This window comes from Bombina bombina, chromosome 2, assembly GCF_027579735.1.
Source record: "Bombina bombina isolate aBomBom1 chromosome 2, aBomBom1.pri, whole genome shotgun sequence".
In the NCBI taxonomy this organism is placed as follows: Eukaryota; Metazoa; Chordata; class Amphibia; order Anura; family Bombinatoridae; genus Bombina; species Bombina bombina.
The window spans coordinates 607,199,355-607,217,502 of NC_069500.1; the positions used below are offsets into that span (position 1 = coordinate 607,199,355).

An 18,148-nucleotide genomic window follows, 5' to 3' on the forward strand; every position below is an offset into this window, starting at 1 on the left:
ATGAAAATGGTTACCCATAGTGTTGCCTGGAGAAAAACAGTGTGTCACCTTTGAGGTAGGGGCGTGGTCATACCCGTATACCTTCTCAGGGGTTAACTAAAACTGGGGCCACTATTGTTTACGAGCAGGGACTGCTCTAGCCGGAACAGTGAAGAGCCTATCGTCTGGTGGAAGTCATGGATAACTCTGCTCTTATGCTCAAAGAATCTAGCAGTGATATTTTGGGTGTGTTATATACTCATTACAGCAAAATGTAATTATTGCTTATGAACTGTATAGCAGGTTGCTTTATACACTAAACTATGGAATTTGAGCTCATTGATACTAGGACTTTGTGCTTTGAATGTGTCACTCTGTCTCACAGTGTGGCTTGACTAGACATTAGAAACCAAAGGATAGCTGCTAAAATAGTACCTGGTCTATTAAGTAAAACTTACAAGGAAATACTATGTAACTTTAATACATATAGCTCAGAGGAGAAAAGAGAGGTGATATAGCTGCATCACCAGACCAGCAGCACCACCCACTTAATTGTAGCTGACCAGCTCCAGCTGCTACAGCCCACCAGGAAATCTCCTGGTTTCCTGGTAGGCCAATTCAAACATGGGCACTGTTGGTGCAGCAGTGCACACTGCAGTCAGGATACTTCCATGAGATCCCTAATCACAACTAAAACAGATGGAGCAACTTTAAAACTCCTATACGGGGCTAGATTACGAGTAGCGAGATAACTGTTGCGTGCAAACGATAAGGGGTTTATCGCGTCTTTTTGTCAGAAGTAGCCTGCATATTACAAGTTGAAAGTAAACTCTTTACTTGAGCACAATTGAATTTAATATGCGTCGGGAAAGCATGAATTCCGAGCTTTGGTTAACTGTTTTGCGAGTCAAAAAAGTTGCACTAAACACATAAAAAATACATTTAACAGTACAGTGACACTCATAAAAAACACTGTCTAATCAAAATGTTAAATAAATATTGCATAAAAAAGTTATATGGGCTCAACGATATAAAAAAGGCATGCAAGAGTGGTTTCAAGAACTGGATTCTTGAGGTGACAGGGAGATCTCGCTCCTAATACCAGAGGATATCTATGTAGGAGGTCTGGAGGAGCATTAGAGGACTAGGCCTATTTAGTTCACACAATTCTTCCAAACACGGTTCCTGGAGATTTTGCTGGATATACAGGGCGCAACTTGGAGTTTCTTTCTTCTCCTTCATTGCCCTGGACCTCTGGTGGAGTTGCTCAGTGTGGACTTCCCACAGAGTAAAGAAGAGGGCTAATTCTTTTTGTATGAAGGTCTGATATGGTGTAATAATAAAAAAGCACCAGTATCCTCTCACTTCCTCTCTGCAGGTCATAACATAAGTCAGCTTAGATTCTTAGTCATAGACCAGGTGATGAAACCAAGGAGGGGGGCGATAGAGAGCATCTCCTAAAAGTTAGGGAGATGTTCTGGATTCACAAACTGGATTGCCTTATCCCCAAGGGCCTTAATAAAGACTTTGATTGGAGTCTATTTTACTAAAGAAAATCACACAGGTATAAGGTTAGGATTGCTTGTATATTTTCTGGTTGATCATGGGCGCATAAAAATGGCTTGTGAATAACAGGGTGTTATAATGGTAAAATAAAGGATAAATGAATCAATTAAAGTGAAATAAATTTTCTCAATAAAAATACACTCTGCTAAGGAATAAATCTTGATTGATGTAAATATACTCTGTAGACTGTGCAGACATTGTGGATGTTTGGATGTTATGCTCCTCTTTTAATATTGTATATAGGTTTTATGTTTATATTTTAAATGATATGTACACTGTTCACTCATTCTATTGAAAAACAGAGACATCAAAAGTAAAAAAGAGTGTACTATATTTTACAACCAACAGGTATCACTATTGCATGTTGCAATACATGTTTTTCCACACAATGGGTTAATGAACAGTTGATGAATAATTAACAGGTGAGGGTATAAAAAGCATGAACCTGTATAATTAAGATGTACATGACTAAGAGCCACATTGGCTTGAAATGTTGTATGTTTGGACCCAGGATAAGAAAATAAAGGTCTTTTAAATTGATATGGTGGCTGGAGTTTTTTGAAGTTTGTGATTGTGCTGTGGACCTGGCAAGTCTGCTGCTCCGTGCCCCATAAGAGAAAGATTCAGGTGTGCTGTTTTCCACTTATTGGATTTTGTTGTAATCCAGATACTCAGAACACTGAAGTTCTATATATAACCTACCTCTTAACACCTATGCAATGAGCTATGCTTCTAGCTTGTTTTAGTGACAATATAGGAAAAATCTTTATCCTGTTGGAGATTGATCTCTACCCTGAGTATAGTCTATAAAATATACAATCTATAGTAATTATCAGCTTAAAACCGTCAGAGCTGTAACTCCATCTCAGTTGTAAGATTTGTAGTATATTTGATCATCTTATTTTTTTTTTTAATAGCCTTTTTTTGTTTTTAATTTGTATGTGGTAACTTAAAGGGATAGGAAAGTCAAAATTAAACTTGCATGATACAGTTAGAGAATGTAATTTAAAGATACTTTTAAATTAACTTCTATTTTCAAATGTGCTTTGTTCTTTTGGTATCCCTTGTTGAAAAAGAATTTACACATATCCTACACTAGTGTGAGCTAGCTTCCGATTGTTGACTGCACACTTTCGTCTCTTGTGATTGGCTAACTAGATGTGTTCAGCTAGCTGCCAGTAGTACAATGCTGTTCTTTTAGCAAAGGTTAACAAGTTAATGAAGCAAATTTGATAATGGAAGTAAATCTGAAAGTTTTTTAAAATTGTATTTTCTATCCAAATCATAAAAGAACATTTTGGGTTTTTGTGTTTAGTTTGGACCCCAAATTTTTAAATTTCTGTTATAATATGTTGATTTGTATGGAGACACTTGTGTTCTTATTGCACTGTGATGTATAACTCACAATGTGCAAACCAAGGGCGAGATTACATATACGGCGTCACTCGCAAAAGCCGACATCGCCTATTTTTAGAAGGATGTAGCGATCACATATACGACGACGCATACAAATGCGGCACATATATTTTACTAGTCAGCCGCTGTTTTTACTCCCATAAACGAACATAGAACCAGTGTCGCAAATCGGTGTAACATTCAGCACAAGGACCTACGCAGCAAAAATTGAGAAAGTTTACTCCATTGTCACTTCACCACACATAGGCAGGCTCAGCAAGTCTTGTGCTGAGTATATGAGCACCATAAATCCATGTAAGTTTTAACAAACGCCTAACGCATTCGCAATATCTACCTGTCAACCGCCATTGCCCCACTGCAATAACTAAATAAAATGTGTTAACCCCTTATTCACCAACCCCCACATTGCAAAGTACCTAATAAAGTTATTAACCCCTAATCTGCCACCCACCCAAAACGCAAAGTATTTAACTACACTATTAACCCCTAAACCGCCATCCCACCACAACGCAAACTATTAATCTAATCACTAAGTCACCTAACACCCCCTAAATTAAACCCAATCACATAAATAAAAAAAGACTATCTTCTTAAAAAATAAATAAAAAATTACCAAAATAAAAAAATAACTTACAATTAAAATAAAAATCCAAACATTACTTTTAAAAAAAAAAAATTAGATTAAATTAAAATACAAAATCTCATATTACAAAAAATAAAAAAAAATCTAAAATTACAGAAAAAACACAATTTATGCTTACCTGATAAATTTATTTCTCTTGTGGTGTATCCAGTCCATGGATCATCCATTACTTGTGGGATATTCTCATTCCCAACAGGAAGTTGCAAGAGGACACCGACAGCAGAGCTGTTATATAGCTCCTCCCCTAACTGCCATATCCAGTCATTCGACCGAAAACACACAGAGAAAGGAGAAACCATAGGGTGCAGTGGTGACTGTAGTTTAAATGAAAAAATTACCTGCCTTAAAATGACAGGGCGGGCCGTGGACTGGATACACCACAAGAGAAATAAATTTATCAGGTAAGCATAAATTGTGTTTTCTCTTGTAAGGTGTATCCAGTCCACGGATCATCCATTACTTGTGGGATACCAATACCAAAGCTAAAGTACACGGATGAAGGGAGGGACAAGGCAGGTACTTAAACGGAAGGTGCCACTGCCTGTAAAACCTTTCTCCCAAAATTAGCCTCCGAAGAAGCAAAAGTATCAAATTTGTAGAATTTTGAAAAAGTATGAAGCGAAGACCAAGTCGCCGCCTTGCAAATCTGTTCAACAGAAGCCTCATTTTTAAAGGCCCATGTGGAAGCCACAGCTCTAGTAGAATGAGCTGTAATCCTTTCTGGAGGCTGCTGGCCAGCAGTCTCATAGGCTAAGCGGATTATGCTTCTAGGCCAAAAAGAAAGAGAGGTTGCCGAAGCCTTTTGACCTCTACTCTGTCCAGAGTAGACAACAAACAAAGCAGATGTTTGACGAAAATCTTTAGTAGCTTGTAAGTAAAACTTTAAAGCACCAACCACGTCAAGATTGTGTAATAGACGTTCCTTCTTTGAAGAAGGATTAGGACACAAGGATGGAACAACAATCTCTTGATTGATATTCTTGTTAGATACCACCTTAGGTAAAAACCCAGGACTACCTTATCCGTATGGAAGATCAGATAAGGAGAATCACATTGTAAAGCAGATAACTCGGAGACTCTACGAGCCGAGGAAATAGCTACCAAAAAAAAACTTTCCAAGATAAAAGTTTGGAATGAAGAGGTTCAAACGGAACTCCTTGAAGAACCTTAAGAACCAAATTTAAGCTCCATGGAGGAGCAACAGGTTTAAACACAGGCTTGATTCTAACCAAAGCCTGCCAAAATGCCTCAACGTCTGGAACATCTGCCAGACGCTTGTGCAAAAGAATAGACAGAGCAGAAATCTGTCCCTTTAAGGAACTAGCTGACAATCCTTTTTCCAAACCATCTTGGAGAAAAGATAATATCCTGGGAATCCTGACCTTACTCCATGAGTAACCCTTGGATTCACACCAATAAAGATATGTACGCCATATTTTATGGTAAATTTTCCTGGTGACAGGCTTTCGTGCCTGTATTAAGGTATCAATGACTGACTCGGAGAAGCCACGCTTTGATCAAATCAAGCGTTCAATCTCCAGGCAGTCAGTCTCAGAGAAATTAGATTTGGATGATTGAAAGGACCCTGAAGTAGAAGGTCCTGTCTCAGAGGCAGAGTCCATGGTGGAAAGGATGACATGTCCACCAGATCTGCATACCAGGTCCTGCGTGGCCACACAGGCGCTATCAAAATCACTGATGCTCTCTCCTGCTTGACCTTGGCAATCAGTCGAGGGAGCAGAGGAAACGGTGGAAACACATAAGCCAGGTTGAAAGACCAGGGCGCTGCTAGAGCATCTATTAGCGTTGCCTTTAGATCCCTGGACCTGGATCCGTAACAAGGAAGCTTGGCGTTCTGGCGAGACGCCATGAGATCCAGTTCTGGTTTGCCCCAAGGATGAATCAGTTGTGCAAACACCTCCGGATGGAGTTCCCACTCTCCCGGATGAAAAGTCTGACGACTTAGAAAATCCGCCTCCCAGTTCTCTACACCTGGGATATGGATAGCTGATAGGTGGCAAGAGTGAGTCTCTGCCCAGCGAATTATCTTTGAGACTTCTAACATTGCTAGGGAACTTCTTGTTCCCCCTTGATGGTTGATGTAAGCCACAGTCGTGATGTTGTCCGACTGAAATCTGATGTACCTCAGAGTTGCTAACTGAGGCCAAGCCTGAAGAGCATTGAATATCGCTCTCAGTTCCAAAATATTTATTGGAAGGAGTGTCTCCTCCTGAGTCCACGATCCCTGAGCCTTCAGGGAGTTCCAGACTGCACCCCAACCTAGAAGGCTGGCATCTGTTGTTACAATTGTCCAATCTGGCCTGCGAAAGGTCATACCTTTGGACAGATGGACCCGAGATAGCCACCAGAGAAGAGAATCCCTGGTCTCTTGATCCAGATTTAGTAGAGGGGACAAATCTGTGTAATCCCCGTTCCACTGACTGAGCATGCATAGTTGCAGCGGTCTGAGATGTAGGCGTGCAAACGGCACTATGTCCATTGCCGCTACCATTAAGCCGATTACTTCCATGCACTGAGCCACCGAAGGGCGCGGAATGGAATGAAGAACACAGCAGGAATTTAGAAGCTTTGATAACCTGGACTCCGTCAGGTAAATTTTCATTTCTACAGAATCTATCAGAGTCCCTAGGAAGGAAACTCTTGTGAGTGGGGATAGAGAACTCTTTTCCTCGTTCACTTTCCACCCATGCGATCTCAGAAATGCCAGTACTACGTCCGTATGAGACTTGGCAATTTGGAAGTTTGACGCCTGTATCAGGATGTCGTCTAAATAAGGGCCACTGCTATGCCCCGCGGCCTTAGGACCGCCAGAAGCGACCCCAGAACCTTCGTAAAGATTCTTGGGGCTGTAGCTAATCCAAAGGGAAGAGCTACAAACTGGTAATGCCTGTCTAGAAAGGCAAACCTGAGAAACCGATGATGATCTTTGTGTATCGGAATGTGAAGATAAGCATCCTTTAAATCCACTGTAGTCATATATGGACCCTCCTGGATCATAGGTAGGATGGTACAAATAGTTTCGATCTTGAATGATGGAACTCTGAGGAATTTGTTTAAGATCTTTAGATCCAAATTGGTCTGAATGTTCCCTCTTTTTTGGGAACCACAAACAGATTTGAGTAAAAACCCTGTCCCTGTTCCTCCTTTGGAACTGGATGGATCACTCCCATAACTAGGAGGTCTCGTAAACAGTGTAAGAATGCCTCTCTCTTTATCTGGTTTGCAGATAATTGTGAAAGGTGAAATCTCCCTTTTGGGGGGGAAGCTTTGAAGTTCAGAAGATATCCCTGGGATATAATTTCCAACGCCCAGGGATCCTGGACATCTCTTGCCCACGCCTGGGCGAAGAGTGAAAGTCTGCCCCCTACTAGATCCGTTACAGGATAGGGGGCCATTCCTTCATGCTGTCTTAGAGGCAGCAGCAGGCTTTTTGGCCTGCTTACCTTTGTTCCAGGTCTGGTTTGGTCTCCAGACCGTCTTGGACTGAGCAAAAGTTCCCTCTTGTTTTGCATTAGAGGAAGTTGATGCCGCACCTGCCTTGAAGTTTCGAAAGGCACGAAAATTAGACTGTTTGGCCCTTGATTTGGACCTGTCCTGAGGAAGGGCATGACCTTTTCCTCCAGTGATATCAGCAATAATCTCCTTCAAACCAGGCCCGAATAGGGTCTGCCCCTTGAAGGGAATGTTAAGCAGCTTAGATTTTGAAGTCACGTCAGCTGATCATGATTTAAGCCATAGCGCCCTGCGCGCCTGTATAGCAAAACCAGAATTCTTAGCCGTCAAATGAACAATGGCATCAGAAACAAAAGAATTGGCTAGCTTAAGTGCTCTAAGCTTGCCAAGTATGTCATCCAATGGAGTCGCTACCTGTAAAGCCTCTTCCAGAGACTCAAACCAGAACTCCGCAGCAGCAGTGACAGGAGCAATGCATGCAAGGGGCTGTAGGATAAAACCATGTTGAACAAACATTTTCTTAAGGTAGCCTTCTAATTATCCATTGGATCTAAAAAAAGCACAACTGTCCTCGACAGGGATAGTAGTACGCTTTGCTAGAGTAGAAACTGCTCCCTCCACCTTAGGAACTGTCTGCCATAAGTAACGTGTGGTGGCGTCTATTGGAAACATTTTTCTAAAAATAGGAGGGGGAGAGAACGGCACACCTGGTCTATCCCATTCCTTATTAATAATTTCTGTAAACCTTTTAGGTATTGGGAAAACATCAGTACACACCGGCACTGCATAGTATTTATCCAGTCTACACTATTTCTTTGGCACTGCAATTGTATCACAGTCATTCAGAGCAGCTAAAACCTCCCTGAGCAACACGCGGAGGTGTTCAAGCTTAAATTTAAATGTAGAAATATCAGAATCAGGTATCTTTCCTGAGTCAGAAACATCACCCACAGACTGAAGCTCTCCTTCCTCAGCTTCTGCATATTGTGAGGCAGTATCAGACATGGTTCTTAAAGCGTCAGTATGCTCTGCATTTCGTCTAACTCCAGAGCTATCTCGCTTACCTCTAAATTCAGGTAGTCTGGCTAATACCGCTGACAGTGTATTATCCATGACTGCCGCCATGTCTTGTAAAGTAATCGCTATGGGCGCCCTAGATGTACTTGGCGCCATTTGAGCGTGAGTCCCTTGAGCGGGAGTCAAAGGATCTGACACGTGGGGAGAGTTAGTCGGCATAACTTCCCCCTCGTTAGATTCCTCTGGTGATAAATTTTTTAAAGACAAAATATGATCTTTATTGCTTAAAGTGAAATCAGTACATTTGGTACACATTCTAAGAGGGGGTTCCACCATGGCTTTTAAACATAATGAACAAGGAGTTTCCTCTATGTCAGACATGTTTGTACAGACTAGCAATGAGACTAGCAAGCTTGGAAAACACTTTAAATCAAGTTAACAAGCAAATATAAAAAACGGTACTGTGCCTTTAAGAGAAACAAATTTTGTAAAAATTTGAAAAAAAGTGAAAAAAGGCAGTAAATCAAACGAAATTTTTACAGTGTATGTAATAAGCTAACAGAGCATTGCACCCACTTGCAAATGGATGATTAACCCCTTAGTTCAAAAAACGGATAAAAAAAACGATATAGACGTTTTTTAACAGTCACAACAAACTGCCACAGCTCTGCTGTGGCCCTACCTTCCCCAATAAACTACTTTGGAAAGCCTTTGAGCCCTTTAGAGATGTCCTATAGCATTCAGGGGACTTCTGAGGGAAGCTGGATGTCTCAGTCTGTAATTTTAACTGCGCAAAAAAGCGCTAAAATAGGCCCCTCCCACTCATACTACAACAGTGGAAAGCCTCAGGAAACTGTTTCTAGGCAAAATTTAAGCCAGCCATGTGGAAAAAACTAGGCCCCAATAAAGTTTTATCACCAAAGCATATATAAAAACGATTAAACATGCCAGCAAACGTTTTATATTGCAATTTTATAAGGGTATTACCCCTGAGAGTAAGCTTGATACCAGTCGCTATTAAATCACTGTATTCAGGCTTGACTTACATTAATCCGGTATCAGCAGCATTTTCTAGCATTTTCCATTTCTAGAAAAAATTGTAACTGCACATACCTCATAGCAGAGTAACCTGCACTCCATTCTCCCGCTGAAGTTACCTCTCTCCTCAGACAAATGTGAGAACAGCATTGGATCTTAGTTACAACCTGCTAAGATCATAGAAAACTCAGGCAGATTCTTCTTCTATTTACTGCCTGGGATAAAATAGTACAACTCCGGTACCATTTAAAATAACAAACTTTTGATTGAAGATAAAAAACTAACTATATTTCACCACTCTCTCTTAATACCTCCATGTGTGTTGAGAGTTGCAAGAGAATGACTGGATATGGCAGTTAGGGGAGGAGCTATATAACAGCTCTGCTGTGGGTGTCCTCTTGCAACTTCCTGTTGGGAATGAGAATATCCCACAAGTAATGGATGATCCGTGGACTGGATACACCTTACAAGAGAAAAATAAACTAAATTATCAAAAATAAAAAAAATTAAACCTAATCTAATACCTCTATAAAAACAAAAAAGCCACCCCAAAATAAAAACACCCCCTAGTCTAAGAATAAATTTAAAAGGGCCTTTTGTAGGGCATTGCCCTGAAGAAACCAGCTCTTTAAAGGGACAGTACACTGTAAAATTGTTTTTCAATAAATGTATTTTAAATGACTTGTTATACCAACTGCAGGGTATAAAATATTTGAGAAATTGCATTTTTATGTTTATTTGTGTATATGAAGTAGCTGGTTTTGTGCTTTGAAACCACAGCCTATTACAATGGGTTGAGCTTCAGGTAATATCAGATCTCATTATGTTATCACTTTCATGTACACAGTGTTGCTTCCTTATCTTATATATGTCTGGAACACCAAAGCTCAATACATAGAGAGAACAATGGAAAATTATCATTGTATTACTTAACTATCATGCCCCCACTGAGGGTGTAATCTCTTCTGCTGGCTGTGTTTACTTAGGCTTGTCAATAGCATATACGCCAGTATCAAAACTTTCAGTATAGGTTGGGAAACCACAAGCTAAATCAGCTATTTCAAATGCTGAAATATGAGTAAAGGAGCTACTTGCAACCAATGTAATACACTCTAGCAGGTAAAAAGGATCATTGGGAATAATTTAAAGGGGAAAGAGTTTTTGGGTGAACTGTCCCTTTAACATAAAAAAACTACAAATTAACCCCTAACAGTAAAACCCGACAATCCACCCACCCCACTTCCCTAAAATAAAAAAGACCTAACTCTAAAAAAATCTAATCTACGACGTGGAGGTCCTCTTCATGCGATTGTCTGCCGCACACTGAAGATTGAATGCAAGGTACCCCTTTTATATTGGGGTGCCTTGCATTCCTATTGGCTCAAATTTTCAAATCAGCCAATAGGATGAAAGCTACTGAAATCCTATTGGCTGATGGATGAAGTCTCTGCCACACCTGGAAGATGATGAATGTCCGGACTTTAGGAATGGTTAGTACATTTTTTGGGGTTAGTGTTAGGTTTTTGTTTTTTTGGGGTGTTTTTTTTTTTTAGATTAGGGCTTATATTATTTTTTAATGGGCAGCAAAAGAGCTGATTGCCCTTTTAAGGGCAAGGCCCATACAAATGCCCCTTTAGGGGCAATGGGTAGATAAGAGTTTTTTAGAGTTAATTTTTTTTTTATTATTTTGGGGTTTTGGGTGGGTGGGGGGTTTTACTGTTTGGGGTTAATTTGTAGTTTTTTATGTAAAAGGGCTGTTAAACTTTGGGCAATGCCCTACAAAAGGCCCTTTTAAGGGCTTTTGGTAGTTTAGTGTTAGATTATGGGGTGTTTTATTTTGTTTGTTTTTTATTTTTTGTAATATTAGATTTTTTATTTCAATTTAATCTTAGGTTGTTGTTTTGTATGTAATTTTAGGAAAATTATTTTAATGTTAAGTTAGGATTTTTTTATTTTGGTGATTTTGAATTAATTTTTTAGGGAGATAGTCTTTTTTATTTTATGTAATTGGGGATTAATTTAGGGGGTGTTAGGTTTGGAGCTTAGTGTTGGCAGATTAGGGGTTAAAAGGGTAATTAGGTACTTTGCATTGTGAAGGGATGGCGGTTTAGGGGTTATTGCTTTGTGAGGGGATGGTGGTTTAGGGGTTAATACATTTATTAGCTAGTTTGCGATGTGGGGGTTGGCGAATTAGGAGTTATTATTTTAATCGGTAGTTTGCGTTGTGGGTGGTTGGCGTTTTAGAGGTTAATACATTTTATTATTAGTTGCGATGTGGGGGAATGGCGGATTAGGGGTTAATACATTTTATTATTAGTTGCAATATGGGGGGTGGAGGATTAAGGGTTTTGACGTGTCGGGTTAATTTTTTGGGAGACGGGTTAGAAGTTTACGGGCGATTAAACTTTTTTTTGTTTTTTTCCTTTGGCGCCGGCAGATCATATACTGCCGTAAGTCACCAACGACTCTAGAAAATGTCTATTTCTGCACATTTCTGTACCTTGCTGGCACCGTATATGTGATTCACGCAATGTGCAAGGTGAATTTATGGGCGGCATGGGTTATATAATCTCGCCCCAAATGTCAGTTGTATTTTGTAACTTTAAAACCTCAATAAAAAATGCAGGCAAAGGGCTTCAACATAGAGATACATACATATGATATGATCCAATCAGCCAATCAGATTGAACTTGAACTTAAATCTGATTGGCTGATTCCATCAGCCAATCAGAATTTTCCTACCTTAATTCCGATTGGCTGATAGAATCTTATCAGCCAATCGGAATTCGAGGGACGCCATCTTGGATGACGTCCCTTAAAGGAGCCTTCATTCGTCGGTAGTCCGTCGGGGAAGAAGGATGTTCCGTGTCGGCGGAATGAAGATGGATCCTGAAGAAGAAGATTGAAGACCTCGCTTGGAAGATCACATCACCCGGATGGAAGACATCTTCAGCGCCGCTTGGAAGATGACATCGCCCGGATGGAAGACTTCTTCAGTGCCGCCTGGAGGATCACTTCATCGGATGGAAGACTTCTTCAGCGCCCCTTGGAGGATCACTTCTGCCGTTCCGGATCTCCTCTTCGGTTCCATCGGTGGGTCGGCTGGCTGAAGACAACTCAAGGTAGGATGATCTTCAAGGGGGTAGTGTTAGGTTTATTTAAGGGGGGTTTGGGTTAGATTAGGGGTATGTGGGTGGTGGGTTTTAATGTTGGGGGGTTGTATTTTTCTTTTACAGGCAAAAGAGCAGTTTTCTTTGGGGCATGCCCCACAAAAGGCCCTTTTAAGGGCTGGTAAGGTAAAAGAGCTTTGAACTTTTTTAATTTAGAATAGAGTAGGGCATTTTTTTATTTTGGGGGGCCACTTATTTTTTTAATTATTATTTATATTGTAGCTATCTTAGGGTTTATTTTACAGTTAAGTATTTAGTTTTAAATAGGAATAATTTATTAAAGTATAGTGTAGTGTTAGGTGTAATTGTAACTTGGGTTAGTTTTTATTTTACAGGTAAATTTCTTTTTATTTTAGCTAGGTAGCTATTAAATAGTTAATAACTATTTAATAGCTATTGTACCTAGTTAAAATAAATTGAAAGTTGCCTATAAAATAAAAATAAATCCTAAAATAGCTACAATATAATTATAATTTATATTGTAGCTATATTAGGGTTTATTTTACAGGTAAGTATTTAGCTTTAAATAGGAATAATTTATTTAATAAGAGTTAATTTATTTCGTTAGATTTAAATTATATTTAACTTAGGGGGGTGTTAGTGTTAGGGTTAGACTTAGCTTTAGGGGTTAATAAATTTATTAGAGTAGCGGTGAGGTCCAGTCGGCAGATTAGGGGTTAATACTTGAAGTTAGGTGTCGGCGATGTTAGGGAGGGCAGATTAGGGGTTAATACTATTTATTATAGGGTAATTGAGGCGGGAGTGAGGCGGATTAGGGGTTAATAACTTTATTATAGTAGCGGTGAGGTCCGGTCGGCAGATTACGGGTTAATAAGTGTAGGTAGGTGGAGGCGACGTTGGGGGCGGAAGATTAGGGGTTAATAAATATAATATAGGGGTCGGCGGTTTTAGGGGCAGCAGATTAGGGGTTCATAGGGATAACGTAGGTTGCGGCGGTGTACGGAGCGGCAGATTAGGGGTTAAAAAAAATATGCAGGGGTCAGCGATAGTGGGGCGGCAGATTAGGGGTTAATAAGTGTAAGGTTAGGGGTGTTTAGACTCAGGGTACATGTTAGGGTGTTAGGTGCAGACTTAGGAAGTGTTTCCCCATAGGAAACAATGGGGCTGCGTTAGGAGCTGAACGCTGCTTTTTTGCAGGTGTTAGGTTTTTTTTTCAGCTCAAAATGCCCCATTGTTTCCTATGGGGGAATCGTGCACGAGCACGTTTTTTAAGCTGGTCGCGTCCGTAAGCACCGCTGGTATTGAGAGTTGCAGTGGTGGTAAATTATGCTCTACGCTCCCTTTTTGGAGCCTAACGCAGCCCTTCTGTGAACGCTAAATACCAGCGGTATTTAAAAGGAGCGGGGGGGAAAAAGCCAGCGTTAGATACGCGGGTCGTTACCGACAAAACTCTAAATCTAGCCAAAAGTGATTTTACATTGTATCTCTATTATGCATTTATTAGTCATGCTATTCTACTGTGTTTAGTGGCCAAAGTGAGTTTGAGCCAGAAAATTCAACTTTGCTTTACTAATCAAGTTCTGGCTTTTTTTTATCATTTCAGGGAACTGGTCAAACACAGACAGACTTATTAACTGTGCAATATTAATAAAATAGTCTAATTGGTGTATATGACTCTTAAAAGCCTTGGGTACTTTTTTATTGCTAATAGAAATCTTTGATTTTAAAATAAGCTAATTAGAAGACATAAATGGTGGATTACATATTCTCTGTGCTTGGTTTAAACACAATCAATACAATCATTTGTTTGTGCACATATTTACCATGTGTCTAACAATGACCAAGTGTCTATTTGTCTGATGTCAATATGACATAAAAACCTGTTACAAAAATTGTTTATCATTAGGATAATTTAGTAGAAACATTGGATGACTCTTGTGTTTAGGGTCACAGGCTCAAATCCTTCAAAAGACTGTTAAGATTTTTATAATAGTTAGTAGATACAGCATCTGACTCTTGTGTTGTGGGTCACTGTTTCTAATCCTACGGCAGAATGTTCATATTTAAATAAAATGACTGTATCAGAGCTTATACTTGGCCTAATATTTACTTTTGTGTCTGCACTTATTTTATATTAGAAGTGATCTGCTTTAATAACAATACATTCATTTTATCTCTTTAACTTAATATTTTTTTTTTATTTAATATATTCTCAAAATGGACAAAGCCATGTTTTGTTTAGTTTTTTTAATTTTCTTTTTATTAGGGTAAAAAGAGAAACAGATTATAGAACGTATATTATAGATGCAGGTATACATTACATACATTACTAAATGTATTTAATAAATGTCAATCACAAGACAAAATATTGTATTAAAAAAACTTAAATACATCTGTACTGTAGTAATATCAGATAAAACATTAAATTATTGCCTAGATCAGTATTTCTCAACTGTGGTCCTCAAGTACCCCCAACAGGCCAGGTTTTCATTATAGCTGAACCAGTGCACAGGTGAAGTAATCAGCTGATCAGTAACAATAGTTACTAACCTGCTCTCACCCATCAGCATTGGTTCAGCTATAATGAAAATAGTTTAGAAAATGAAAAGGGCGCTTTACAGCTGACAAATCAGATGAATCTTACAATAATCTCAAATCAATCCCAAATCATTTTTAAATTGATCTCAAATTGATCTGTATCAACAGCAATATGTTAGCAACAATGCAATAGTAACAATGTGACTATATCAGTTTTCATCAATGTGTTTAAATGCTGAAACAATTGTATATTCAGAAAAAATGCAATATATTAAAATCAGGGACGTCTCCCTTTAAATTTGCTAGCAACACTTTTAAAATAACCACCTTATTTAGGAAGTTCAACGTGTACCACCTTATTTAAAAAAAGGGCTTTTTAGACAATACGATGTAAATTCACCTTAATAGTATACAGCCTCTCACAGTGCTTCCACTCCCCAACTCACAGCGTTTTCACTTCTGACTCAAGATCTTGATAAAGCCCCATAAACGTGCGAAACGCGACAAATTGCTGTGGGGTGCCACTTATGACAATACCGAAGTCATTTTTTCAGCTTTGAGACATACGTTACTAAAGAAAAGCCTTAAACTAAAAGACCGTTCTTGGACCAATCAGAGGACAGCAAAAGGTCAGCTGACTGACTGCATCATCAATCACACATGCAGGTGAATTTGAACCGAACAGCGTGGAAGCACTGTGAGAGGCGGCATACTCCTTTTCCTTCTAAGGAGGGACTGTGATCCTGCTGCTGGTGAGGAAACTCTAAACCGGTCTGTATATCCCAGCTACTAGCCAAGATGCTCTGTTTTTACATTTAGCAAAGCTGTTTTGAGAAGGTATTGGGACAGTCACATAGTGACAATTTGGGACTAAGCATCTAGGTTTTTGGCAAAGATTATCGTATTGTCTAAAAAAAGACCTATAAAGGTGAATTTACATCGTATTGTCTAAAAAGACTTATAAATGATTTTAATATATTGCATTTTTTTCTGAATATACAATTTTTTCAGCATTTGAACACATTGATGAAAACTGATATAGTCACATTGTTACTATTGCATTGTGTTGATAGTAGTGTTGATACAGTGCTGATGTTTTTAAAAAAAATATATTTGACTTTTATAAAGATGTATAAAACCATTTTCACCTCTAGAGATTTATTTGGGATCTATTTGAGATCAATTTAAAAATTATTTGGGATTGATTTGAGATTATTGTAAGATTCATCTGATTTGTCAGCTGTAAAGCGCCCTTTTCATTTTCTAAACTTTTGTAATTTTGTACTTTAAGCCTGTGGGGAGCTTATTAGGAAATATATTATATAATATTAATATATAATGAATGCCTCTGCCAGGCTCGTCTTCCTTACTCGTCGCTCTTCATCTGCTGCACCTCTCTGCCAATCCCTTCACTGGCTTCCTCTTGCCTCTAGGATTAAACATAAAATCCTCACCCTGACATATAAAGCTCTCAACTGCACTGCTGCCCCCTACATCTCAGAACTTGTCTCTCTAGATACTCTCCCTCCCGTCCCCTTCGATCAGCTCAGGATCTCCTCCTCTCCTCCTCTCTTGTTACTTCCTCACAGGACTTCTCCAGACTGGCCCCCATCTTGTGGAATTCCCTGCCTCGCTCCATAAGACTCTCCCCTAGTTTTAACAGCTTCAAGCACTCCCTAAAAACTTTACTATTCAGGGATGCATACAACCAACACTAACCTTTCCTAACGCCATTGCTTTCCCCTTGAACCCCTTAGATTGTAAGCCTATGGGCCCAGCTGTTTACAGATCGCTTCATAAGAGCCGACTACAACAGTGAAACTCTCGGCAGGGCCCTCTACCCACTTGACCCCTACAAAAGCTATCCTGTACACCGACTATGTTTACAGCGCTGCAGAATCTGTTGGCGCTCTACAAATACCTGATAATAATAAAGTGGCTAAGACACCCTCTGCTCCTTCCCTACCCTCTTGAATATTCAGCTATAATGAAAACCTGGTCTGTTGGGGGTTCTTGAGGAGCACGGTTTAGAAACATTGGCCTAGAGCCATTGTTTTATTATAAGAAATAAAAATAAGAATTAAAAAATCATGAACATACAATTTTTCCAAACAATGTTGATGCTTTTACAGCAGATTTCTTTAAATCACACATCTGTTTGTATTTGTGTACAGCAGTTTTTATGATCTATGCTGAAGTTTTTATTTTTTTTATTTATTTTAGTTCATACTGTCTCCCATCGAAGTTGCAATTGAAGACTTGCAGAAACAAACTATGGAATTAGCAGTAGCGACCAACCAGGAGCCACCTGATGTGAAAATGCTTCAGATGGTGCTTCAGGGTTCTGTGGGAGCAACAGTGAATCAGGTATTTCATAAACACAATAGAGCAAGTGTCTTTCCCTATAGATATAGATACTGTTTATATATGTGTGTATATATGTGTGTATGTGTATATATATATATATATATATATATACAGTGTATATATATAAATAATATATATATACACAACATTTTAAATTAAGCTTATAAGCTGTGTGAACAGCGATGCTTTGGCGTAAAGGGAATCTGCTGAAAAGCAGACTTGAAGTAAAAAGGTGTGTCGTGAACCTAATTTGCATATCTTAACCAAAATCCTTTGCTGCATTGGAAACAATGTAATTCCGAGGTTTTCTGTGGGAAAAACAAGCCTTCTGGCCTGTCTAGATTTGTTAATGAACTACACAATGAGTTATTTTCTCTATATTTTGTACGTAGTGGAGGATATTAAAATCACCTTTTACCTCCCCCTAATTTAAAAAGTTGTTGTATTTTGCCCCCAAATCAACTTCACCCAGCAGTGATTCAAACCTTCTCCCAGCTGAGTGGCAAAATCCACAAAACAGTCTGTCCTGGGATGGTTATGAATCACTGCACTAACCCTAGCTAAGCTTATAAGCTGTGTGAACAGCAATGCTTTGGCGAAAAGGTAATCTGCTGAAACGCAGTCTTGAAGTAAAAAGGTGTGTCATTGTGAACCTAATTTGCATATATTACCCATAATCCTTTGCTGCTTAGGAAACAATTTAATTCATATGTTTTCTGTGGGAAAACAAGCCTTCTGGCCTGTCTAGATTTGTTAATGAACTACACAATGAGTTATTTTCTCTATATTTTATTTATATATATATATATATATATATATATATATATATATATATATATACAACCAAAGAAGAATTGTGCAGACAACGGTCAATGTTGATAAAACTTCATCTTTATTGTTGAAAACATAAAAGCACTCCAGGGGTCAACACAAGTACACAACACGAGTGTCCGCTAACATGTTTCGGCCCTCAGGCCGT

General features: G+C 39.0%; 1 protein-coding gene across 1 annotated transcript in view; it reads left to right on the plus strand.

Moving 5' to 3' along the window:
• The window catches only part of DOCK8 (dedicator of cytokinesis 8), a 515,743-nt gene that overhangs the window by 432,763 nt on the left and 64,832 nt on the right, over positions 1 to 18,148 (plus strand). The window contains exon 46 of the mRNA XM_053699981.1: positions 17,026 to 17,169. Coding sequence (XP_053555956.1) covers positions 17,026 to 17,169 — 144 coding nt within the window. The remainder of the gene's footprint in view (positions 1 to 17,025; positions 17,170 to 18,148) is intronic.